The 25942-nt window shown below is 50.9% G+C and overlaps 7 protein-coding genes across 7 annotated transcripts; 4 read left to right on the forward strand and 3 right to left on the reverse strand.

Annotated features, from left to right (window-relative positions):
* Nucleotides 1-144: 144 nt before the first annotated feature.
* Nucleotides 145-4703, forward strand: VFPPC_15380 (endo-1,3-beta-glucanase Engl1; the record flags this gene model as incomplete). The annotated part of the gene is made up of 8 exons (XM_018293133.1): nucleotides 145-271; nucleotides 327-869; nucleotides 1984-3434; nucleotides 3491-3639; nucleotides 3686-3992; nucleotides 4050-4138; nucleotides 4201-4625; nucleotides 4687-4703. 8 exons carry the CDS (start codon nucleotides 145-147, stop codon nucleotides 4701-4703), a joined length of 3108 nt encoding a protein of 1035 aa, XP_018149986.1.
* A 3598-nt stretch (nucleotides 4704-8301) lies between these two features.
* VFPPC_01504 (vacuolar calcium ion transporter) lies at nucleotides 8302-9996 on the forward strand (the record flags this gene model as incomplete). Its single annotated transcript, XM_018281325.1, has 5 exons — nucleotides 8302-8527; nucleotides 8646-8857; nucleotides 8938-9168; nucleotides 9241-9748; nucleotides 9812-9996. The coding sequence occupies 5 exons, from the start codon at nucleotides 8302-8304 to the stop codon at nucleotides 9994-9996; spliced, it is 1362 nt and encodes a 453-aa protein (XP_018149988.1).
* Nucleotides 9997-10337: 341 nt separating this feature from the next.
* VFPPC_01505 (small nucleolar ribonucleoprotein complex subunit Utp14) lies at nucleotides 10338-13051 on the reverse strand (the record flags this gene model as incomplete). The annotated part of the gene is made up of 3 exons (XM_018281326.1): nucleotides 10338-10520; nucleotides 10581-12554; nucleotides 12608-13051. The coding sequence occupies 3 exons, from the start codon at nucleotides 13049-13051 to the stop codon at nucleotides 10338-10340; spliced, it is 2601 nt and encodes an 866-aa protein (XP_018149989.1).
* Nucleotides 13052-13381: 330 nt separating this feature from the next.
* Nucleotides 13382-14873, forward strand: VFPPC_15381 (electron transfer protein 1, mitochondrial precursor; the record flags this gene model as incomplete). Its single annotated transcript, XM_018293134.1, has 2 exons — nucleotides 13382-13731; nucleotides 13802-14873. The coding sequence occupies 2 exons, from the start codon at nucleotides 13382-13384 to the stop codon at nucleotides 14871-14873; spliced, it is 1422 nt and encodes a 473-aa protein (XP_018149990.1).
* A 550-nt stretch (nucleotides 14874-15423) lies between these two features.
* VFPPC_01506 (hypothetical protein) lies at nucleotides 15424-17473 on the reverse strand (the record flags this gene model as incomplete). Its single annotated transcript, XM_018281327.1, has 2 exons — nucleotides 15424-16768; nucleotides 16857-17473. The coding sequence occupies 2 exons, from the start codon at nucleotides 17471-17473 to the stop codon at nucleotides 15424-15426; spliced, it is 1962 nt and encodes a 653-aa protein (XP_018149991.1).
* Nucleotides 17474-21447: 3974 nt separating this feature from the next.
* VFPPC_18699 (hypothetical protein) lies at nucleotides 21448-21780 on the forward strand (the record flags this gene model as incomplete). Its single annotated transcript, XM_018281328.2, has 1 exon — nucleotides 21448-21780. One exon carries the CDS (start codon nucleotides 21448-21450, stop codon nucleotides 21778-21780), a length of 333 nt encoding a protein of 110 aa, XP_018149992.2.
* Nucleotides 21781-24241: 2461 nt separating this feature from the next.
* VFPPC_01509 (carboxyl-terminal proteinase) lies at nucleotides 24242-25432 on the reverse strand (the record flags this gene model as incomplete). Its single annotated transcript, XM_018281329.1, has 1 exon — nucleotides 24242-25432. One exon carries the CDS (start codon nucleotides 25430-25432, stop codon nucleotides 24242-24244), a length of 1191 nt encoding a protein of 396 aa, XP_018149993.1.
* Nucleotides 25433-25942: the final 510 nt, after the last annotated feature.

Genomic DNA, 25942 nt, shown 5'->3' on the forward strand with positions numbered 1-25942 from the left:
CACTTGAGCTCTACTTCGCGGTTGCGAGACCGTGAATGAATCACCGTCAGGCTCAATTACGCCCATCACACATATCACCATTGACTAACCTGGACCCTCGGGCTATTGCCCCTCGAACAGGGTAATAGAACCTTCAATCATGCCATGACCGAAGCAGCTCAGGCCGTGATTTATCCTCGGTATTGCTTTCACCTGTCGCCGACAGCCAATTCCTGGTGTCTGGTCACCGCGTCTGACATTCACGGTCTAAGGCAACACCCAGGCTTTGAAGGTGAGTACTGCAAGCCGAATCCACTGCACTCGCAATACCCTAATGTGGCTTGTAGGAGAGAATTTCTTCTTCTACAAGAATTTACCGATAAAATGGGCACGGGTTGTTGGACCTGTTGTGGCAATCGACGAGGCTGCAGGTAGGCGACGCATCTACACCATCGATGACAGCAGTGGAAAATGTATCGAGGCGCTGGTCAAGATGCCACCGCCTACTACGCTCAATGATGCACCAAGAAGAATGCAGGCCAGAGCAGGAGCAGCTGCTGGCGGCGCTGCAGAGCCCAGCGCACCGGATTCAGACTCTCTTGGGCCATACGGCCACATTGATGTCGGCGATGTTGTGGACGTAAAGGGGGCCCTGTCCACTTTCAGGGAAAAGGCACAAATCAATGTTGAGAAGATGGTAATTGTCAAGGGCACAGCTCAGGAAGTTAAGCTATGGGAAAAAAGAACCAAGTTTCGCCAAGAAGTCCTTGACCGAACCTGGATCCTATCCGAGAAAGAAATTCGGCGTTGTCGCAAAGAAGCCGAGGCTTCAGACGCGAGGCTTGGGAAAAAGAAGAAGCATCTGAAAGCTGTTTCAGAGGGTGGTACGGGTACGAAGCAAGCGACAGTGAGGCCTCTAACGACGCGCACAAAAGAAGGGCTAGCAAGAGCCAAAGCAGATGCAAAGCCAAAACTTGATGCTGCAGAAAGAGTGAAGGAATTGATACGTGAAGGGTCGGCTGCGGGAAAGTACAGCGCTCTTGGTCTATAATATGTTGCTCACTTGGATATTTGTATCGGACTCTGCAGGCGAGAGATGGTTGGGTATGATGTCGGGCTGAGTGGTGCCTCGCGACGTGCTTTGTCTTGACGTGCGGGAAATCCAACATCTAGTACTAGTACTAATATCCTGGGTGAACTAGGTGGCATGGCAGAATTGTATATGATCTTGATCATTAATGATAGTAAACGATGCGACGCAGGAAAAGTGAGGTTGTGTATGTCTACCTGTGCTTCGTGATGTGACTAAATGAATACACCAAGCTTCCTGATCAAGATTGATATCAGGCCACTTTTTATACTGTCGCCATTTTTCTCATTTTAAGGAGTTAACGTCGACGCGCTCACCTTGGTCTTTCCAGGTATCAGACTTTAGGAGGATTGTTTTCAAGAGGAAGGGACATCTCACCTCGTCATTCCTCCCCCAAGCACATGCGTGTGCAAATCTGCGCTTGGTTTTTGTTTCTGTTTTCTACTTCACTTCACTTCACTTTTTGAGACCTTGTAAGGCGCTACATCCTCATTGAATAACACGTTCCAGGCTGAATACTTACCACCTAAGCGCTTCCAACCCTCACCTGTACCGAACTCGATTCACCGACTCTTTTTGTTGAGCAGGTAGTTTGATTGAAATAACGAGGTACGCATTATCGATGTCTCAGCCTTTGCCCGTGGTCAGTCACATTCCAGTCTTTTGACCAGTTGCACGAGAATGTGAATCAGCACCAACCCATAAAGCTGGTCCTCTAATCCCTGGAATACTACACACAACAGCAATGGGGTGTTCATGTTTTATCAACATTTGTCTCTTGGGCAAGCCCGCATGAGGACATCTCGATGGTTCGAATTTTTCCGTGTCAAAGGGTCCCTCACCTCGGGAGGCAATTAAAAAGATGCATTTGCCACGGTTGTTCCCTTGGCTATCCTGGCTGACTTGTAGTTTAGGGTACCCAAACGACTTATGCACTTCAGATGGTGAAATTGTACATTATAATCTGGAAAGGGGTAACAGATCAACCGAACGTTGGTGGAAGAAGAATTATACCTGCAAGAAATCAGCTCCTCAACAAAGGCTAGCTTCCGCCGACATCGTTGAGACTAGCTCAAACATTTCCAGGGAAACACCTCAAGAGCTTCGCTTTAACAGCACCGATCCGGCCCTGACGTCTGGGTTAGGACCCAAAGAGACTGAGAAGGCTGCAAGCTTGTTTCAATCCTTATTTACTACAATGGCACCGCAAGATATTTTCGACCGACCCGTGGATACAAAAGCACCGCCGTCAACCATATCTGTCCGTAAAGATCATCCGGAACCCCGCAAAGGGATTCGTTCCCAGGCACCACTGCAAACCAACAAATTCTATTCCAACTTCTTCTTGGGTGACCAAACGGGTCCGAGTTTTACTTTCCCGTACTCTGTAGCGTGGGCGCGCGGCAAAGGCGCTAGCGGTAGCTGGGGACTGTCCTGCTCTCATATTGACGAACAACAGAGAGTTTTCGGCAACGAGAAGTTCAATGGAGCTTCATCCTATTATCTGAACCCAATAGGGATTCAGTCAATGGTTATTTCAGCTAAGGAGCTCGGCAAGGAAACAGCGTTATCTACAGACAGCATAACCGCCTTTTCCGCTAGAGTCCATCTAAGCAAAAACGAGTCATCAGAGCCGGCTGTATCATATCCTTTGGTGCAAGGAATGGCATATATTACGGCACAGTTCGATGGCTCCGTGCCCTTGATTCAATCAGGGGTGTTCTTCAAGGCTGTGAGCCGTGTGACAAATAACCCAAAGGACCATGTCACAAAGTACAACTTCCATTTGGAAGATGGGACAACATGGAGGGTATATGGATGGAGAACCAAGGGCGATGAGTTGGACTTGAAGGTCGTCAACAATGGGCTGGCAGAGTCAAAGAACCCATTCTACGGCATCATTCAAGTTTGTAAAGATCCCGTTACCAAGGGATCTGAAGAACTTTTCGACGATGGTGCTGGAGTCTACCCTGTAACAGTAACACTGTCAGGATCTGCTGTCGGAAAGGAAGGCTCATATTGTTTCAAGTTCCAGAAAGATGGGCATCAGTTGGGTCATCTTTACATGTTTGCTCTACCGCATCATGTATCGTCATTTAACGGGGATACAAAGGAGCGGGTTCAGGATGTTCGACTTCAATCTCCCACAAAGGGCGTTGCCAGTTTAGTTAAGGGGAGTGAGTGGACAATGGTTGAGCGCAATATGCCTATAGACATGCAATTTGCTCCATGGCACCCGGAAAAGGGTTCTATGGCGGAACTGTCTGATAAGGCGAAAGGAATAATTCGTGCCGCTGCCGCCAAAGAGCTGTCGCAAAACATACCAGCTCAAACGAATCTCGACTCCATGTATTTCAGCGGAAAGGTGAGGAAAATGGTATTCTGTTTGAAAAAGACTCCTTGACTAAAGAATATTGTGAGGCACTTGCTAAATTCGCAACAATCTTGTACGTTGTTCAAGAGCTACTGCGCGACAAGACATTGGCAAAGAAGGGACTTGGTCCGTTGAAAGCAGCTTTCGGTACCTTTGCAGCCAACAAGCAAAAGTTTCCTCTGGTATATGAAAGCAAGTATATCTATTCGTCTTTACTGTGGCGAGCACTTGCTAACAGTTAGATTCGTAGCTGCTTGGGGCGGGATAGTCTCATCGGCAAGTTACGAGACAGGGGACGCTGGTATAGATTTTGGAAATACTTACTACAACGATCACCACTTTCATTACGGCTATCATATACTTGCCGCCGCGACCATTGGGCAACTTGATTCAGAATGGGCCAAGGCGAATAAAGATTATGTCAATCTGCTTGTCCGTGATGTTGCAAACCCAAGCGCAGAAGACAAACACTTTCCACTTTGGCGCAGTTTTGACTGGTATCATGGGCACAGCTGGGCTCATGGTCTTTATGCCGCCATGGACGGCAAGGTATAGACTGTCGATACTTGTTGCATCATTTCCACGTTGTATCTGACCTAGATGTAGAACCAAGAGTCGAGTTCTGAGGACATGATGTGTGCCTATGCATTGAAGATGTGGGGGAAAGTGATCAAAAATTCCGATCTGGAGATGAGGTAATGGATCAGTCAAAAGATGTTTGTCAAGAAGGTAGGAAAGACACTGACAATCACTTCAGGGGAAACTTGCAACTGTCCATCATTTCACGGAGCCTGCAGAGTTACTATTTGTACAAAAAAGACAACACAGTACAGCCAAAGCAGTTTATCGGCAACAAAGTGGCGGGAATTCTTTTCGAGAACAAGATTGACCATACAACATTCTTTGACCCAAATATCGAGGCTATTCAAGGTATACACATGATACCAATTCTGCCACCAACCCCGTTTGTTCGGGATGACAAGTTTGTCAAGGAGGAATGGGAGGCGTATTTCAGCAAGGGCCGAGTGGACGATATTCGCAACGCCTGGAAGGGAATTATTTACGCCAACTATGCCACGGTTGATCCAAAGAAGGCTTGGGATTTCTTCACCTCTCGGGATTTTGATCCACAATGGCTAGACGGGGGAGCATCCATGACTTGGTTCATGGCGTACGCGGCAGGTTTGTGCTTTTCCTTTGGGCTCTGGCATTGAGCAGTTTGCTAACACGAACATGGGTATAGCACTTGGTCGACTGTGATGTGGCTAAGAAATGGGTTTGCTAGAAGACATGCATGGAATCAATAATGGGCAAACGCGGTTTGGAACATCTCTTTTCCCTCAATTCCTCAGAAGAGAGGAATGACACACCTACTTGGAGACAATGTTCGCTATTAGCTTGTAGAACCTAGATAGATCGCATACTCAGTTGCTCTGGACGAATAGCAAAATTGTATGGACTACGGTTATTCCGCAATTGTGATGAATCGGATTGATATAGCCTTGACAGGATGTGGCAGGCTACTTTGTTCAGCTTGGAGGCAGCAGGCAGCCTAATGATATGAGGGTAAGGGTGAGTTTTGTCTTTTCCGGTGGGCAATTCATTATCACGAGTTGTGTTCTTTGGTGTGAAGTCACGGATTACTTGTGGAAATTGATACTCCCAAGCGGGTAAGTCGGAGCAAGGATGGCAGAAACGTGGGCATGCATCAAGAAGCACTGGACAGCACAGCCTCAACCAGCACGACTCATTGATAGGCGAGGGAACAAACGGGAGCCACGGTCCCGGCTGCTTGCTGTTGTGTTTGACAGATCGAGCCGTGAGCCACACGGAACGGGTTCACCCCTGGTCGTGCTTATTTTCGAGTTTAATTTGGAAGTCGTTTGTCATGGCGACATGCGGCGGCTTTGTCGGGGGGCTGGCTCCTTTGATCTTGGCACCAAGACAACTGACTACAAGTTGGATCGGCACAGCGCAAACCAACTGCCGACGCCGGGAAACAGTGAGGCGGTCTGCGATAATCATCTGGGATACCTGTTTCGGGATAATCGGCGCCAGTGTTGAGTTAGCTGGATGTCGCGTCACAAAGGTCTTCTTTTCTGGGCTATTTCGGCAAGATACAGGCAGATGACGTAAATGCCTGAGATGAGGAGGCCTCAAATGAGAACTTTGGTGGCGCGAGCTGGTGTGGACCGTGGAGACGTCTGGAGCTGTCAACGGTTCGACAGCAAATCCTGCGAGGGAGGACGGAAGACGGAGCAGGTAGCTCGGTCAGGTACGTCCAAGGAGGGGCTGCTAGGTGCTTGGCGACGGGTGACCTGAGGCGAAGGGCTCAACGACTCTCGACTCGGTGCCCTGGAGCTTTCCTTTGATGATTCCGACAGCTGTGACGGATTCAGTCGAGTCGAGTCGAGTTGGTTCAGGGAGCTGGGCGTGAGGCAGTTGAGAGACAATTGCCTAGACAGCTGTTGGTCATGTCGGGTGATGCCAAGAGCGCATGCTTTGTTTGGAGCTCATGAGGTTGAAAAGGATTGACTGCGGATAGTAACACAGCCATATTCTGGAACCGGTTGCAAGGCGTGAGGCCGGTATTACGGTAACCAGACCAGAGTGTTTGGCGGCCAATATAACGGATTGGAATACGCGCGGCCGTCCTCTGTAGTTGTCTCCTGCTGGGCGTCAGGTCAACGGAAGGGCTTCTTGGAACAAAGGCGATGAATGTGACATGACGCTTCAATTGAAAGGAGGCCTCCAAGCGACCAGGGTCACAGTAGTGCAGGAGGAACAGGGGTTTCGCAGGGTACCAACCTCAACTGCTTCTAGCGTCTGGCTTCCTGCAAGGCAATACTCCGTCTGGTTGAAATCAATTGGCAAGTTGCTGCCAAGACTCGATCGCCCAAAGATCAACCGGCGGGTCAAAGAGACTCCAATGTTGCCAGTGAAGCTTTCGTTGCAGCGGCGCCAATGCGGCTCGTTTTGTTTCTCCAGTTCAGTCATGTCTCAGCCAAACAGGCGATGGTGTTGGCGCCACACTTTGTTGCTAGCCCATCCACTGCTTCGGGCTGACTTGTCAAGGAAAGAACAGAAGTGAGAACGGGAGAAAGAGCGCAACATTGAACGCTTGGCATGACGAGCACGGCTAATCCTGAGGGCCATACTCCGTACTCCCTCCCTCTCCTTGCTCCATGTCCCAATCCTCCGCCTGTGCCTTTACTCACCCATCCATCATCACGTCGAGTCAATCACACCAGCCCTGTCTGTTCTCTCCTTGCTGGATTCCAGAACAGCAGCTTCACGACTAACTCCTTACCCCACACTCCTATCCAGTTTCGAGCTGGCTCCGGCTCATCTTGTACTGCGTGATACATTCCTGTCCTGACGAGACTAGCTCGACACCTTCTCTTTGGTGAGCCCAGCCAAGAAAGGGTCAGACGCGCTCAAGTGGTGACACAGCATCGAGTCCGAATTAGACTGCTGGCCGGCAAGAACAATACTCATTAGTTATTGCTTGGCTTTCCAATAGAGCGAGCAATGGGCTTTGGCGGTTTGAGTAAGTCCAATCTCACATTTTTCGCTAGTCACGTCTCATCACAAGCACACACACCCATTCCGTCACTTCCGTTGGCAGTACCACCAGACAGCTCTCTCTGTCTGCCTGCACATGGCCATCGTGGTCGGATAATTTATTATATTTGCACACACACTCACACCACACACTCATACACTCGACGCCATGACAATAACCGGCAACATGAGGCATTGTTAGCAGCTCCTCATCGTGTTGGGGCCTTAGGTTCCACTGATCCTCCCTGTCCGAAACGTTGGTAGCGTTTGTTCTTTGGCAATGGCCTCCACGCCCGTCTCCGTCTCCGTCATGTCATGTCTGGTCTGGTCTGGGCTCTCACCCTTCACTCACTGATCAGTGACCAGACCTCACTTGACCCTCACGTTTCTCTCTTTTCATCAAGCCCAGTCCCCCATCCACCAGACCAGACTTCCCCAAAACCCACTTGCAAGACACTTGACGCCACAAAAATAGACTACTGGCGCCAGATATCTGGTTACGGTCCCCCCAACGCTGTGAAGCTCAGCGGCTTTCTGTTCGTCATTCATCCATCTTGATCTCCACCATCAATTTGGAGCTCACCAGACTCTGCTCTGCTCATCTTCATTCACCCTGCCCTGCCCTGCCCTGCCTGTCCTGTCTGGTACCTTGCAAGACCCAAGGTGAACTTGGCATTCCTCAATTTACCTGAACTGCCGCCTTAAAAGACCCTCTCCGGCTGGTACATTGAGAAGCTTGGCAAGCTACTCAATATTCATTCAACCTGAACCTCCACAATCGCTCAGAAAGTTTCGGTACGCCACAGTTGACCCCTGCCATCACTCACTCTCTTACTCTTGAGCACTCGATCAGCGTTTGTTTGCACCGGACCAGAGTCCTAGAGTCCCACTTCACACCCTGTGCTTCAATCGTCAAGTTGCTATTCCCTGCCCATCCGACCACCCCATCCTGGCCAAACCTATATCTGCTGCAGCCTTTCCTTTCTCATTTCTCAAGCGAAGAACCCTGGGAAGTTTTCGTTGCGTCAGAAGCTCTTTTCCTTTCCTGCCCGGAGCTTCTCGAATCCTTCCAGCTTCACAAGCCTCGGTGCTTCGACATCAATCCGTACAACACGGCTTGCCTGGATTCTCACTCTTCCCTGTCGCAAGCGAAGCGTCACCTCAATACCTGCGCAAGGCACTGAGGAATCACTACGGCGCCTGTTCTTTTTGATTGACATTCAAACCTGGCCGTCAATCGATAACTAATTCACAAGCCATAGTCAACGAGTCGTCTCGACAGCTCCGGCGCCAAATGACCAACAACAAATCTAGGCAGAGTGCCGACGAGCACACGCCATTGATCAATGGCGAGTCTGCTGGATCGGCCCAAGCTGGCAATCATATTCTGAGACCACAGAGAAGCGGTGTCATCACCTTCTTTTTCGACGACACGCACACTCCCGGAAATGACAGCAATTCCATCGTCGTCCGTAGCGCCGCATATACCTGGCACGTCACCAAGGTGACCCTTTTGAGCAGTGAGTTACCTCCCCAGGACCAAGAAATATTGGCCCACCGTTGCAAGTCGAAAATCGACCAAATTTGGATGGCTTTCATCTTGATGTACTTGATAGCTAACAAGAATACGCTGCCAAGGCTATGTGAACTGGCTACTTGTCATGGTCCCCATCGGTATTGCGGCTGGTGCGCTTGGCTGGGGCTCTACGGCTGTCTTCACCATCAACTTCTTTGCCATCATCCCCCTTGCCGCCGTCCTCTCCTTTGCGACTGAAGAAATTGCAATGAAATTGGGTCAGACTATGGGCGGCCTGCTGAACGCCACATTTGGAAACGCCGTGGAATTGATTGTAAGTGTGATTGTGTGACGGCAACTAAACTTGGCTCACAAACCACCGCCTATGGGCTAGTCACTAATTTGGTGTTGCAGGTCAGCATTGTTGCCCTGAAGGATGGCCAAATTGAAATCGTACAGGCCTCGATGCTCGGTTCCATTTTGTCCAATTTGCTACTGGTTATGGGAATGTGCTTTTTGTTCGGAGGTTTGGTACACCGAGGTCGAAATGGAGCCGGTACAGAGCAGTCTTTTTCTGCTGCCGTGGCCCAGACTACTTGCTCCCTGATGACTCTGTCTTCTGCTTCGCTTGTCATTCCCGCGACTGTGAGTAATTATGCAACACATGCTCACGCTAAAAATTCAAACGTCCACGCTGCTAACAAATGCTACCCGTAGCTCTATGCCGTACTGGCCCAGAACGGATCCGACGACAAGAGTAGCAGCATCCTCATTCTATCCCGAGGCACCGCTATTATCCTGCTGCTACTGTATACCATGTATCTCGTATTCCAGCTTCGAACACACAGCAATCTTTTCGATAACGAAGCGCAGGCACTCGCCGAGGAGGAGCAGGAAGCTAAAATGGGACCTGTGGCTGCGGGCATGGTTTTGGTTGTTGTTACAATTCTGGTGGCCATATGCGCCGACTACCTCGTTGGTAGCATCGATGACATTGTCGAGAAGTCAAACATCAGCAAGGCGTTTATTGGTTTGATTCTCATTCCAATCGTTGGCAATGCTGCTGAGCACGTTACGGCCGTGGTTGTGGCTCTCAAGGACAAGATGGACTTGGCTATGGGCGTTGCCATTGGTTCAAGCATCCAGATTGCTCTTGGTGTTACCCCATTCCTTGTTATTATTGGCTGGATCATCGGCCAGCCTATGTCCCTGCACTTTGAGACTTGTAAGTTTGTTCCATTGTTAACCTTGGCGTTTTGAATATCGAAGTTCTGACGCAAAATTACAGTTGAGACCGTCGCCTTCGCCGTATCGGTCCTCGTTGTCACATATACCGTGCAGGATGGTAAATCCAACTATCTCGAAGGAGCTATGCTTTTGGGGCTGTACCTCATCATTGCTGTCGCATTTTACGCCACACCCAGCGACGCCTTTGACGGTTCCATCACTCGACTTTTGGGTAAATCATCATGAGATGGCACTTGGGGGGGTCAAGAACTTTGAATATATCGGCTGAACGTACCGCTGGTTGGGATAAACTGTATGCCGAAAATATGTACGTTTTAGGGAAGAACCGTATTCAGGGAAAGACCAGAGGTCGACCAAGGGGAAATCCTGTCGGTTCGGTGGTAAAAAATAATGGCTCTACGCTGCCTCGTCTAGTTCGCTAGGCGGGATATTTCCTACTGTTATTGTATGAGGGTTGATACTTTGAATATTGGCGTTGAGGAATCAATATATTTTGTCTAATCACGATTCGCCGTGCAATGCTCCCTATACAATTTATATTCTAATATAAAAACCTAACCTCATATTTAAGCAGTCGGTTTGGACATGGGCGCAATGATACCCTGCTTCATGAGAACTCTTGGTTTCGTGCTATCCTGGAAGGTCTCCTTCGTCATCCACTCCGGTCCAACGGGCAATCTTAGCGATCGCTCGTACTGGGCTCTCGATTCAAAAGGATGGGGTAGTTGGGATGCGAGATACCGATCATTCTAGGCCGGTTAGCTTCATTGCCTGTAAAACTTGAATAGAGGTGAGATAATATGACATACCTTTTTGATTCTCTTCTCATTAATAATCACTTTATCCAGCTTAGCATCCTTTCTGTCCTTCCGCTTAATACCCTCTACTTTGGTCAAGAACCGGCCCTGATGTCTCTTCTTCTCACGATTACTAACACCATCGCCGACCCAGGACCCCCATCCTGGGAGCGTATTATCAATGACCTTGTCGTCGTCTGCCTCGGCGACCTGGTCCTTCTCACGCGAGAATTCGGCAACCACGTCGTCTCCTGCAAAGGCGCGCGCAACGAGTGCCTGGTCACGAATGGCGAGGGGCATGTGCTGCTCTGTTTCGGAGGCGGAGTCATCTTCGTTGGCGGGCGGCTTGGGTTTTGAAGCGACGAGGATATTGGCATTGAGATCGAGGTCTTGGGGGAGGGGGGCGGATTTCTTGCGGCGTGTTTCGCCGCGGGACCAGGCGCCGGTTGTGGAGGCGGGTTCTGCAGAGGGAGTTGGCGCTTGGGGCTTGTTGATGATGATGTCGACTTCTGGTTCGGTTTCTGATGCGCGGCGCCGTTTGGGGGTGCGGTTGGATGTGTCGAGGGCGGGTTTGGCGGTGTTGGTTGTGCCGTAGCTTCTGCGGCCGACTTGGTCGACTTCATATTCGGATGAGTCTTGGTTGGAGTCATCGCCGTCGAGGTCTCGGCGGATTTGGCGGATTGTTTCGTCGTTGGCTTGTTTGCGGGCTGCTTCGGCCTTTTGCATGAACTTCATGCTCATCAACTTTGATTGGGGCTCGTCATCTACTTCTTCGAGTTCCCTTAGTTGGCGTCGGATGTCGTCGTCGGAGTCGCTGCCGGAACTGCTAGTTGCGTCAGAGTCAGAGTCGCCGTCGACACCGGCTTTGCCTTCTTTTCGTCGGCGGAGCTCTTCGTCCTTGCGAGCCATTTCCGTTAAGCCGGTACGGAATTCGTCATCCCACACCGCACGCTTGTTCTTGGATCCAATCTTGGCCCATTTGCTCTCCTTGTGACGCTGGCCAACTCGTTCCAAGGCACGGCGACGGTCTTGAGCTTCTCTCTCTTCTTCGGAGTCAATCTCCCCGGCCTCCTCCATGGCTTCCTTGGTGGCCATTTCATCGCGTTCCCTTTGCTTTCTGTGAACTCGGTGGTATGCTTTACTCTTGATCTTCTTCATGCGCTTGGCTCGCTTTGCTTCTCTGGAAACGAGTTCTCGCTCCATGCGTTTTCTGGCCAGGGCTTCCTTTCGTGATAGCATGTTGCCTTCTTCGTCGAACTCCCGGGGCTTGGGTTTGGGTTCCTTGTTCATGGCCAGGCCACTCTGCTCCATGATGGACATAATGGCGGATTCAAGCTCATTGCTGGGTTTCTCTGAGCTGAGGGGTTGAATCTCCGTGGTGTCCAGACCTGCGGTAGCAGAATTTTGAGGAAGTGGAAATACTAGATGTTCGGCTCTTCGGTTTTGCTTGACGGTGTCCGTCCACCGGTCCAATGTCTCGTTGGTCTTATCGTAAGCAGCACTTCGGTCCAGCCGGCCTTGCTCTCGTCGTGATAGCGGGACTGCTAGTTTTTGGGCAGCACCGGGGCGCTTCTCTTTAGCTTCCTTGTTCATCAACTTGAGAGACTTCTTCATTATCGGATCACTTAGTCCAGAGAGACCCAAATCTCCGAGCGAAAGCTTTTGTCCGACACTTGATTTTGATTTCTCATCCTCCTTTTCACCACCATACTGCGAAACGAGCCCCTTCAAGGCATTCAGCTTTTCCGGATCGACCTCTGCATCTTCGTCTTCGTCTTCATCGTCGTCCTCGTCGTCATCATCATCGTCCTCTTCCGACTCGTCTTCATCCTCTTCCGAATCTCCAGAGCCAGATTCGTCATCTGCCTGAGGTTCCTCCTCCGACTCTTCTTCCCACTGATCCAAAGCGGTCGCCAAGTCGATAGCATCCGCGCCGAGGGTCTCGCCTTCGTCATCGTTCGAGTCATCCTCAGAATCATCGTCCGCCTGTAAATTTCGTCAGTGCCAGTCTCCAGATGCGCAAAGTCTAAGTAACATACAGCCTTCGATTTACTCCCACGGAAGGTATATTCCTCAAACCTCTCATTGTCGCTGTCGCCAAACGCATCATCACTCTCAATTTCCGAGTCCTCATCATCGTCTCTCAACCCGCCTAGACGCCATTCATTGCCCTCGCTGTCGCTGCCGTCCTCGCCATCGTCGTCACCTCGTGCCGGGCCCTTGACCTTTTTTCTTCTCGGCTGTTCCTCCTCATCTTCGTCTTCATCCTCATCTTCCTCATCTCTACCATGCTTCTTTTCAATTTCGGCATCGAGTTCTCTTGCTCGCGGTGTTCTTTTGTGTTTCGTGGGGTACATGTCCTGTGCGATACCAAAGGCATTGAGCGCATTCTTCTGCGATCTCGCCTTGGACCCCTTTTTGCCGCCCGCTTTGGCCTTGGGCGCGGCCATCAACGACCGGCCATGTGCTTGTCGTCCCGGCATTGTGCAAGACCCGAATTGCTCGTCCTTTTGTGGTTGTTGCAAGCCGGGGACAACTGTAGTGGCGGTACTGGGAGAAAGCTCTTTACCACTTTTCTGCCGACCTCAAAAAAATTTGGCGGTGAGGGTCAATCTTTGGCGGGGACCCTTGGGTCCGAGTCCCGCCTATCAGCTCACTCTTATTTCCGCCCACCTTCGGCTGGTGCCAGTGGAACCATCACAGGTCCTAGTGCTAATTAAAGCCGGGTCCCACGGAACCTAGGTCCTTTTTGCAACGTCGAGAACAACAAATTTCGTCTTCTTGTCTGTGATTCTGGACAGCATCACGACAGGATGACGTTAATTGTTCCTGGAATGAGGAGGGTAGCCTTGCAGGCTCCCTCCCGGTTCTTCGTCTGCAACCAATGCCTCCGCCAGACCGTTGCGCCTCAACAACGATTCGCATCGCGCGTTCTAAATGTCGTACGATCTCGAGGTTTTGCAGATGCGAAACCCGCGACACCGCTGGGAAGCATGGCCGACCACGTTGCTTCGCGCTCTACATCTACGCAGGCTCGCGAGCTTGCCAAAACAGCCTTTCCCAAGACGAATCCCAAGAGTGTGGCGTATTGGTTGATTGGCAGTGCCGTCAGTGTATTCGGCATTGTTGTCTGGGGAGGGCTCACGAGGTTGACGGAATCGGGGTACACATGATCCAATCGCGCCCAATTCAGCTACACAAATGAGATATAGCTAACGTGATCCAAAATACAGTCTTAGCATTACAGAATGGCGCCCCGTCACCGGTTCACTACCGCCCATGTCCCAAGAAGACTGGGAGTCCGAGTTCGAAAAATACCGAGCTTCGCCGGAATTCAAACTCCTCAACCCGCACATGACCCTCGATGAATTCAAAAAGATTTACTTTATGGAATGGGCACACCGCGTCTGGGGCCGCTTCATTGGATTATCCTTCGTCTTGCCCACCGTGTATCTCATTGCCCGTCGAAGAGTCACTACCAAGATGGCCTTCAACCTCCTCGGTATATCTGCGCTCATCGGCTTCCAAGGTTTCATCGGCTGGTGGATGGTCAAGTCCGGCCTGAAAGACGACCTATTCGCACCCGGCTCCCATCCTCGCGTCTCTCAATACCGTCTCACAGCGCATCTCGCCACCGCATTCGTCTGCTACTCGTGGATGCTCCTCTCCGGCCTGGCCATCCTCCGCACACACCGTCTTCTCGCTGATCCCAAGGCCGCCATGAGCGCTCTCCAAGCCCTCAAGAACCCGGCCCTCAATGCATTCCGCCGCTCCGTCTTTGCTGTCGCCGGCCTCACCTTTATCACAATCATGTCTGGAGCGCTCGTTGCCGGCCTCGACGCAGGTCTCATTTACAACGAGTTCCCGAAGATGGGTCTGGGCCTAACACCACCGAAAGCCGAGCTCTGGGACAAATTCTACTGCCGCAAAGAAGATGGCTCGGATCTCTGGTGGCGCAATATGCTCGAGAATCCTAGCACCGTTCAAATGGACCATCGAATCCTCGCTGTTTCGACATTCTGCGCCATCCTGGCTCTTTTCACCTACTCACGCACCGGCCGCGTCGCTGCTGCTTTGCCCAAAGATGCGAAGAAGGGAGCAACGGGTTTGGTTCACCTGGTTTGCATGCAGGTTGCGCTTGGTATCTCCACCTTGATCTACATGGTGCCCATTCCCTTGGCCGCAGCCCATCAGGCTGGCAGCCTTGCCGTACTGACTGGCGCTCTTGTCTTGGCACATCGGTTGAAAGTACCTAGGCCAACTTTACGAATGATTGAGCAACGACTGAAGCAGCTCAAGCAGTAGTTGGGTGAGTAAAAGCTCCAAGTGTAATATATCAACAACTGTATGAGTATAGCCGAGTAGAAGGCAGCATGAATTGTACAGTAAGCCACACAACAGCAGGAAAGGGGGTTAGAAAGGGATTTTGTTGGCGTCGTCTCTCGACTCAATTTCTATAGATATGTGATTATCACAAAATAAAGTTATTTGCATTAAATTCTTGGTTCTCATTGACGTGCGTGCCCACCAGCCCAATATGCAGACGAACCGAATCTTGGAGAAAATGAAATGATACAAAATGAAAGCAAGAAGAAAAGAGAGATAGAAAATTTTGCAATTCCCGCCAGAAAACTTTTGTTGTTTCATATTAACACATCATGAGCGGCATCATAAGCCGCCAAAAAATTTAAGGTCCTTATTCGTTACAGTGTTCGCTGATCGCTCAAAAGGGCAAACTTCATCGAACTTTTCTCTGGCTCTTGTATCCCAACGCCATATTCGGGTCATTCCTCCGCAGCAACTGTATTGACCAAACCCTCTTTTTCATGGGCCGCTCCTTACCGTCTCCTAGGGCTCACTGTTCCATGTACATGTCTCCACGCACTTGCTGCATCATTGACATATCGCCGCTATGCATGTGGTTGCCTTGCATCGCCATATTCATATTCGGCATGGACCTGGTCATTGTCATGGCTGACCGGCCAGCCGGGCTTCCCCCTCCATTCTGCATCATGAAACGCATATCCTGTGCAGCTCCTTGTTGTTGAACAAGGTTTCGGGTTCGCGGAACTTCAAGTGATGCGGTTTGCTGCATGGGTGCGTGAGCATGCTTTACCGGAGAAGCGTTCATAATGGCAAAACTGTCGTCATCTTCCATCTCGGCATCCGCATCCTGGTCACTAACTTCCTCGTCCTCCTCATCGTCTTCTTCCTCTTCTTCGGCAATAGAAGGCGGACCGGTTGTACTTGTGGACGCGGCAGTGTGTTCGCTGATAGGTCCAGTGGTGCTCGCTGTGGACAATCGCTTGCCACTCGAAATATTGGACTGGGGGACAGGTTGTTGGTGTTGCTGCTGCATCGTCTGAGGCATGCCGTGCGATTGAGACCCCGACGGACTAGTCAAATTGACCGGCGTCTGAACTGGCTGATCCAATGACCGTTGTGCACTCATTCCACTCGATGTTACCCGAGTAGACGTAATGACGTTCTTCCAACGCTCAATCGACTTGGCAACAACAGTCGCAATATCCACATGTCGATCCTCCATGTCGAAGCCAACACTCTTGCCACCCTTCACACCCTGTTCATATGCGTAACTAATCACATCTCGATCTATGGGGATGGTTGTTGGCGATAGGAGTTTGAATTCGCGGGGCTGCTGCAGGCGATTCAGCTGATCGATCTGCATCTTTAGATTTGCATTCTCTTGTTTCAACCGATGTTGCTGTGCTTTGATACTTTCCATCTCCTTGTGCTTTCTGCCCACTCCACGTGCAAGTTCTAGAATCCAAAGTTCTTGCTGCCTCTGTGCAGGCAATGAATCCCATACGGTATATGCAGACTGCAGGTGCTCTTCCACCAACTTCTCCAAACTATCCGCCGCCTTCTCGGCCTTTTTCACAGCTTCACGGGCATCCTTTTGCAAATTGCTTGTTGGTGGATAGGTAAGTTCCTCAGATGCTGCGGTAGTGGCAGCGGCACACGTCACTTTCCAAGCTCTAAATTCCTCCTTAAAGTATGATTTCAGAGCTCCGAATTCCCGCTGACCCGGAGATTGCACAGACCAAGAGGTCGATGTCGGATGCTGCGTCGAAGAGAATAGTGTTGGTGGTGGATGCAAGCACTGTAGTGTGAGTGCTGGAAAGTCGAGAGACAGCGGATCAAAATCGAATGGCATGGAGCCGTTGTCGATGTGTTGCCTGCAGACAATTAGAACACAATTACGCCAAGTTGACGCAACTTTGGGAAGGTGAAGGGGATAAAAGCAAGCAGACGGGGGAAACGTACTTGGCTGCCCTCCAGGAACTGACAAGCTCCCGCAGGGCGAGTTCTGCGGCACGAGCAGTGTCCATGGCATCTGCCAACTTCTGCTTCACATCGAATTGGGCCTTTTGAACGGCCTGCTTGCTTACTGTTCGCTGCAACCCCGGTCGTTTCACTGCATCAGACCCAGCTTCTGCATCCCAAGACCCTTTTGCAGGTATGTCATTCATGACACCCGTCGCTTCCCACCTGGGCAGAAATGGGAACTTGCTCAGAGTGGAATCAACAGCATACGTCCCGTCCTTTGGTACGGATTTAGCAGCCATCGATTCATTCTCGTGGTTGGAAGCTTCCCTTTTCGGAGCAGGTCTTGGTGTTCCTGTTGGGGTAGAATCCTGGCGCCCACCAAGAGAGCCACGGGGCTGCCTCCTTGTAATGCCACCTCGCAGCTTTCGTATAGCTTCCACATCATGGACACCATCGGGTGGTTTGGGATTCTTTTCTTTTATGTAAAGATCGAGATGACGGCCGAGCGAAGAAGAAGTAAAAGCTTGCAGGCAGTAAGGACAATTTTTGTCCTTTGGTGCACTGAGCTTGGCAGGGGTCGAATCGGAGTTTTGGGACGCCATATCAGCAGCCATGGTGCCAGTATGGAGTGAATGGGCCAGCTCAGCTCAGCTCAGCTCAGCTCAGTGGGTGGAATTCGAATGGCAGCTGGGGGCTCAATTGTTGAAACGAGTGTAGATCCAATATGGAATAAATATTATGTCACCAAGATGTGAAAATTATAAAAAAGTCGTTGAGGCCAAACTGAAGAGCCGGGCTCCTGCCATGGGGAATTTTCCGACGACAAGCATAAGGAGTGTCTGTTCTGTATAGAGATTAGAGATTGGGGGGTTATTAACGAATGTGTGGGGAGGAAGAAGAGGCAGCAGAAACCGGACCCCAAAAGCTTTGGTGACAATGAAGTACGAAAAGCTTCGAGATTGGCAAGCTGGCAGAATCAAAAGCCCAGGCAAGGCCACGGAGAAGAGAAATCCGTTGTAACGGCCTGCTTCTCGCGGGGGAGAAGGACAAAGTAGTTGGGAGAGGAGAAGGAAGAGAGAGGGAAGGATCGTGGGAGGCTGCACAATTATTTTTTTGCTCAGTCCCCAAAGTAATGCTTTCCTGGTGAACTCAGGGGTGGAACCGGATGGGGATACGGATGGGGATGTTATGTGGATGTGGATTGGGGATGGATGGGGGATGGGGATAGGGATAGGGATCAATGATACAAAGTACATGTGCCGCCTGCACACACACCAGACCAGACCAGACCAGAGCAGACGAGACGAGACCAGACGCATACATACCATCCATCCACTTGCACAGAGTAGTGACAAGACTTGACAACTTTAGAATACGGGCTTGACCAGACGAGCCGAAACCACAGCAGACCACAACAGACCAGACCAGACTCCTCAACTGGGAAGATGTCAATCCTGGGGTCAGGCTGCCCGTGGTGCTCGGGGTTCAAATGTTCGATGCGTGGAGTGCAAGTTGAGCGCAGGTGAAAGTCCGGGTGCAACCTGGCTGCAGGCGGAAGCAAGTGCAAGTGAAGGCTGGGCTGAGGTGTAAGCCAGCTCCAGCTCAAGCTGCTCTGGCCTGGTTCAATTTGATTGATGTTTGGTCAATCCAAACAAGACAAGGCCAGCTTCCACCAGACCAGACACTCCTCCTTCAATCTGCCCTTAATTGGCACCAGACAAGGCAACCAGACAAAACATAAAAAATAAAAATAAAGTCGGGGCCTCTCAGTGGCTCTTTGTCGGCCCAGGAAACTGAGCGATCAATTGATGTCAGCTCGGGCAAGGCGAAGTTCCCGGTGTGTGTGTCAGTTGTGTGGTTGACCAAGTAATGTCTCGCAGCACTGGGCTTGTTTTTTTTTTTTTTTAGTTCCAACGTTGCGTCGTGTTGAAACTACAAGATATTTATGAAGGTCGAATACATAAGTAGTTGGATCAGTCACTTTAAGTATTAATTGCATGTGGCTATAGCCCAACCGGCCGCGGCTCGTCACAGCGAACAAGATTCAACTCCTACAGTCCCAGTTCAAGCCTCAACAAGAACAGTCTGGTAGGAATCCTGGCTGGAGGCCGGTAGTAGACCACTTGGCCCCTTGGCTTGCTTCGGTCAAATGAAGGTCATGTACGGAGTACCGAGCGATTATACATGCATGTACGGAGTACTTACTCACCTACACCCAAATACTTTCACAAGTGCTGTCAATTTTGGAACCTGGCACCTTGTATTTGTACGAATAGTCTCTCAAGTCCCTGGTAGGTATAGCAATTCATGGTATCCGGGGCAGATGCGACGTCAATCCGCGCCTACCTCAACCGACCCCCGGTCAGTGGTGAGTTCGTGGCTCACAAACTAGGCTAGTTCCTTGGTTACTCAAAATCTGAAGGCCCAGGTCGACATGGGGTTGAATCTTGTGAGATATTGCTGTTTGTGGCAGAAACAGGAGCCTAAGAAAAGCTTCTGCAATTTCATTCAGACTCAATCATCGATCCAGCCCATTCCGTACCATGGGCACCGACGGACCATGTGAAGGCAATCTCTCCCAATTTTCCACCCACCTGGTGATTGTCCGTTAGTACTCATGTAGTTTCCCTCATGCACAGACCGGTCGAAGGCATGGCCGCAGCAAACCATGTTAGACCCAGCATGCATCTTGGTCCTTTACAGACATGGCTTGCTCGTAGTGGAGAGAGGCCTTGCCTCCGTTTGCAAAGTGCTCCGAGTCTAGCAGAGACAAAGTAGACACCTTCCAAGTGCAATATTCGGTACACGAGCCAAGACTTGGTTGATTGGCGGTTGAGAAGCATGGCACAAGAACTCGGCGGGCAGACTCCGTGTCCAACCAAAATGGAGGGGGGAGGTGAGCAAGCCAACCACTGGCCTAATAATCGCTACACGGCTCGACTTCGTCGCTTGGTTGTTCGATGCATGTTGGACATGGTGGTGGTGGATGTGCGTTGTGGATGATGGTGGTGGATGGTGGAGGGTGGGTCTCACCAGTTCGGCTGCCGCGTCCCACGTCAGGACAGGGTCAGGATCAAATGGACCCAGTGCCAGGCTCGAATTGACGTCTGCTGTGCTTGTCTTGCTGGCTGGAGGCGCTGGGCTGGCGTTAGAGCGCTTAAGGCCTAGCGCCAGCCCATCAGGTCAAGTCAGGCCAGGTCAGGTCCGTCATGGCCCGTCAGTTCCAACCCGTTGGCCTGGTCATACTTGTCATGGGCTTGTCATGAGGTGGCCCAGTTGAGGCCCTTGAGCTTTGCCGTAGTGTTTGACCTTTGGGACATCGACCAAAAGGCCAGACAGACAGACCAGACCAGACCAGACCCCGGCCTCAGAGCACAAGTCTATCAGGTCAAGCTGGTCCAGTCCAGCCTGGTTAGTAACATTGAAAGTATTGAGCCTTGTACCTGGCTGGCACTTGCCTCCAATTGACCAGAGCCCACTCGAGCTGCTCCTTCCGTGCCTCAATCCCCAAGCGACCACGCCAGGCCACACCAGGCCCCATCGATCATTGATCCCACGGATGGGGCAACCGCTTCCAACGGGCGCCTTCCGGTCAGATTCGTTGACTTCTAGTGCCCACAGACCAGACCCCAATCGCCTGACTGACGTGTCTCTGATGTGTCACAGTCTCCATTCTCCATTCTCCATTCGAGTTGATGGCCAACCTGGTTCCTCAACTTGCCCCTGCTTCTGGTCCATGGAAGAAACTTTTGCGCTTCGAAACTTCTTTCCTGGACAATACGCATCGTATCAAATACCACGCTGGCCCAGTCTGCCGCCAGGTTTCATCGTTCAAAACAGGCTAATTTACCCCCAAGAAGAAACAAATCGGCAAACAAGGTACCGGGCCCCGTTTCCTCCCATGAACTAATTACTTTGCCGGGTTTGCAGTCGACCGCCGGCTTGCGACAAAGTACTCCAAGTACTTGACATGTTCCATTTTCACTTGAGCCGGCCTGACCTGGCCGATACTTGTCCAGCTTGCATCCCAAGTCCTGGTTTGCAAAAGATGGCTTGCAACCTCGCTTTGAAGCTACCATGAAAAGCTCCAAATGTGGCTTGGAGCTAGTGCTGGAATCGAGAACTGCCCAGTTGATATATGCAACGTTCTGCCGATGTCATTAAACACAACCACCGGATGGCCGAGTTGTTTTCACGTCATATCTAATTACGGAGTATGTAGCACACAATTGGCACTTGCGCAAAACAAATGGCACGTCTCCTTTTCTAAATCCGGCCTTGTTCATCTCAGCTGGTGCCTCTCGTTGAGCCCTCGGGCCGGTACTGAGGCTTGCGAGGCTGCCGCCGTGAGCCAAAACACGCCGAAGAGCCACCACAGCCAATCCGCTTCCCCAGTCACCGTCCGATTCACTCCTTTTGGTGTGTTGGACCGAGATGTGGCTGGCACAGTCGCTGCCTTACTTGCGATCAACAAGATCCGAGGCTCAGGGGGACCGGTGCTTTCGGGAGATCAGCCTTGTGGTCCCCTCTGCAATCATCCTCCTCCAGCCCCTTCATCTTGGCCAATCCATCCTGTTGGGCGGGTCTGATGTCCAGGATGATAGAGCAAGGAAGGGGTGTGCTTGTCAAAGTTCCCAAAAACGATCGCCCAACCAAGCCCATGTTAAAGGAAGAAAAAGAATTTTCTCGGCACAACAGGACCAAGAGGTCCAGCGTCTGCAAGGTCCTTGACTTTCATCTACCTTCTCCAATCCTCGCTTGTCTCCCCTCCCCCTCTCAACTTCAACCCTGGACTTGGTCCTGCAAGTCCAGGGATCACTGCTGTCACTCTGACTGTGAACGGTGGACCTTTTGTCCTTCCCGGGACGCGGATATGGTCGGATCATTACAACGAACAAGGCGCCGCACGATATTGCTCTGACTCGGGGTGAGATAGACATATGGGTTATTGAGGCTATCGGTTCATCACCACTGCTCGTTTCGGTATAGCGAGTACCTTCTTTCTCAGTTTGTTCGCCTTTTCTGGTAGCTGCTATTAATGGGCGCGGTATGTAGACCTAACTGGAGGCTGGCTTTACTGGTTGGCGTGGAGAATTTTATTTCATCCTTGCGGGTGGCCAATCCGCCAGTCGAATATCAAAGTCACCAGCCACAGAATGTTCTTCCGATTGGGGTCCTTGACTCTGGACAAGAAGGTCAGATGAAACCTTTGATGGACAGTGTGCAAAGGGAAGAAAATAACGACAAGAAAAGATTTAACGCTGGAGAGTGAAAGGTGCTTGTGAAGTGGGTCGGCAGGATACAGGGCTACCCTTCCTGAACATTGTTGACGTTACTACAGAGGCTGAGCCATGTTAAGGTTGAAGACGATGGCACATGCTTGCTCATTGGTTTCCAAATACTCAGGCTTTTGCAGAAAGGGTGGCTCACTCACAGGCAATAGGGTCTTCAGTCCAAGGTTCCGTTACCCTTCTCAAATCAATCCTAGTCTCGTTGTCTTGCCTTTTCATTGACCAGTTCACAGGGCTTTATGTCGATGTACGGAGTACGGATTGCAGATTGGCAGGTGGGTGACTATTTGCGGCGGTGGTTCAACTAACATGGATGGCACCGACCAAGACGGACCATTTGATGCAGGCACAACGCGCATCACCGTTTGGTCCTGTGTATTCGTCGCCATGTCCGGCTTGAAAGTCAAGAATTGGAGACCGAAGCCCACAATTCACCTGCACCTGTGGATATTGTCAGAATGGGCATCATCGTTCCCCCTTTATCCGTGCAGGAGGGCAAGACGTCAATTCGAACAGACTTACACGAACCAGCTGCCGGTTGAAGTTGGGCGACAGGCCCCCTAAGGTATTTTCCGTTATTTGCCATTTGATGTTTATGTGTCCCCTACTACATTGAAATGGGCAAAATCCCTCAGCGTTGCTTTTCGTGCAACGTTGTCTCCCCAGAAGTCGCAATGGCTGCGAACATACGCTACTCGATCTACGGATAAAAGGCCAGTCATAAGTTCACCTGGTACGTACAGTCTTTGGCCGTGTCTGGGGTGCGATCTGCTCCGGATCAGCGTCATGGGCTAGACAAACGGTCTCTCCTCGTGCGGCCTGTCTCGAGACATGGTCTGCGCGCGACGGTGACTCCATTCGTATGCGTACCTGGCCGCAAGCCACGGTTTTACCTTGCGCCGCAAATCAAACGAACTCTGCTAAATTCTGTTCTGAAGAGCGCAAAACGCTTTGTGAACGAGACTCGACCCCCTACAATTCGGAATGATAATCCATCCGTCGGTCGCTTGCGGCCGAGAGTGCAGTCGCAATTTGCCAGCGCATCAGTCAATTGCATGTGCGACTTGACTTGATTTCTTGGGGTCGTGGACTCGGGACATGTGGCACTGACGGCTGAGCAGAAAAGCACCATTAGCATTGATAACGGGTTCTACGATAGCAGTTTGGAAGAAACAGCTCGTCGGGATTTTGCTTTGCAATTCAGAACAGAATACCAATTTCGATGTCTCGCAATGGCTCAACCTCATTCTGTTTGAAAAGTGAGCAAACCAGATGAAACCAAATTGCACCGCGACAATACACTTGAGTTCCCGATTCTCATTCATCAACCCCTTTTAGGAACGCACCACCATGGTGCCCGCGACCACTTCTTCTTTTGATATCTCATGTAGAAGAAAGGACACTTGGGTAAGGCAATAGATGCCTCGACAGCCCCATTTTTCCAAGCAAGAGGAATAACACTAAGTGAGGGAATAATCATGCATCAATGGGGCTGGCCGCCAAAGCTGGCCGCAGTTGAGGTTCTTTGCCTCATTTTAACTCTGCATTACACAATCACGTGTCAGGATGCACAGCACACCAAACCGGGTAAAATATGGCGTTGATACATATAATTTCGATGGGGCAATGTCCTCGAACCTGCATGTTCATCCTGCCAGGCAACAAAGAAAAGCTCAGACATGAAGTCATGAACATGAGCATTGTCATCATGCAGAAGGGAAAAGCAAACGCAACACAGTTGATCATAGAAGCTGTGACGTGTACAGCAGTGCCCATGCCTCGCGTTCATGCTATGTACAAGTGCAATTTTTTTTTGGAATAGAGAGCCGTCAGCACCTAAGGACCAAGAATTTCCACAGATTGCGTAGAAGCAGGACAATGTACACAATGTACAGGGGAAGCAAGCGCATCCACATCTGGCGAGAAATAAACCCGCAAGCCGGGATTTAACGAATGTCCAGTTCCCCCCCCCTTGCTCAACCCATTTTACCTTATCATCATCATGGACAGACACCTTTGTCTTTCTCCAGATCCGCAGTTCTCCTCATTCTCCAAACTTGGCTCCAACGCCGGCAGAAACAGACGCACTACTCAAGCCCCGATAACACCACCAGCCCCCGGGCCCCCAAGGTAGAAATAACTTCCCCAATCCGACCCTGAGTTCCAGTTGGCCGACAATCGATACCGATTCTGATCGCTCACTATGACCCCCCGGCTCCCATCGTAGTTCTGATAGTTGTTCCCGGTGTCATAGTAGGCAATCTTCCTCAAGTAGGCCGCGTTGCCGAACCCTGCCTCGGGGAACTCGCCGCTCCCCATGTCCGTAGTCGTCATGTCCTCCTCGCTGTTGTAAATTTCCCCATAGAAATTAATCTGATCAGAGTGGTCGTTGAGCGTGTCCGCTGAGTTCACGTCCTGCGAGAACAAACTCCCAGGATAGTAGCCGATGAATTTTCCCAGCGTAGACAACCACCAGTTTCCCTCGTAGTAGTAGTAGCCTATGTCTGCCTCGTACTTGGCCCCTCCGATCGTGGAGAGCGGCGCAAACGGAATGCCGGGGTAAATGTCCTTGTCGTACTGCACCCACCCGGCTACATCTCGATTCCAGCCGCAGATGTTATCCCCATAGGCCTCGTAGTTATTAGTCGTGTAGAATGAGAACAAGTGCGGGTCGCCCACTTGGTCTGGGTAGTTGATCCATCCGCATTCTACGGTCTGGCTCTTTGGCGCGGTTCCAGCGTGGGCGGCATTGTTGCGAATGACAGCTACTTGGAGCAGGGAAAAGTCTGAGGACCGCTCGACAAAGGCCTTGAAAATGCTGTAGGTAGCTGTTCCGCCGTGGTTGTTTACATTCTGGGCGGTGCTGGCGTACCAATGCTGGCCGTTGTAGGAGCGCTTAGCGTGCGTGGATGTAGACGATGATGAAGAGGTGGATGAAGAGGTGGAATTGTTGTCCTGGGCTTGAGGAAGCCGTTTCATCGGCTTGGTGGGGCCGTGGCTACGGAGGATCGGCACCGTGCCTGCGGGACCCGAGTCTTGCGGCTTGATGGCGTTGACAATGGCAACATCTTGGGCGGTGGGTGTGCGTTTGAGGAGGGAGAGTGGTGGCGGACGGGCAATTTGGCCTTGTGAGTCGAGAGGCACCCAGTCGAGGATTTGGCCCTTGGATGTGGTTGTTGTTTTGAGGATGGGGAGGTTGTGGCCTGGGAGAGAGGAGGAGGTGAGTGGTGCGCTGGTGGTGAGGCCGACGAGGGCTAGGGCTGGAAGGATGGAGAGTTTCATGGCTATTCACACGGATGAATATTTACAAGAAGAATATATTCTTTCAAAACAAGGAATTATTGACACTGAGAGTTCTGTGTCCTGTTTATATGTTGTTGGGTTATGAGACAACTCAGCGTACTTATACGGCTCTCTCCGTCTTGGCAGATGACCTTGACTTTCGTCTCAACTGACACCCTCATCCACGAAAATCTACATTCAGCCTGACTACGACGACTACACTGCATGGTCAGATTACATCCGAAGTTCCCAAATTGAACAAGTCAGCTTATTGCTTTGCCTCCTCGGGAAGGTCTGAAGAGCAGGTGCTCCTTCGCTCGAGGGATGCACGCAGTTATGTAGTAAGAATGTCTAGTTGTGCCGCTTAGCTACATTTTGACTGTAGGATTGGGACTATTTGAATGGTAGACTACAGCAACCTTTGGTAAGAGTATGCTAGTCGTCTTGGTAGATGGTCCGGACCAGATATTTCACCAATGTCGAGTTGCCATGGTTAGTTCAGAGATTTGC

Source organism: Pochonia chlamydosporia, chromosome 1 (genome assembly GCF_001653235.2).
Source record: "Pochonia chlamydosporia 170 chromosome 1, whole genome shotgun sequence".
NCBI classification, from domain to species: Eukaryota; Fungi; Ascomycota; class Sordariomycetes; order Hypocreales; family Clavicipitaceae; genus Pochonia; species Pochonia chlamydosporia.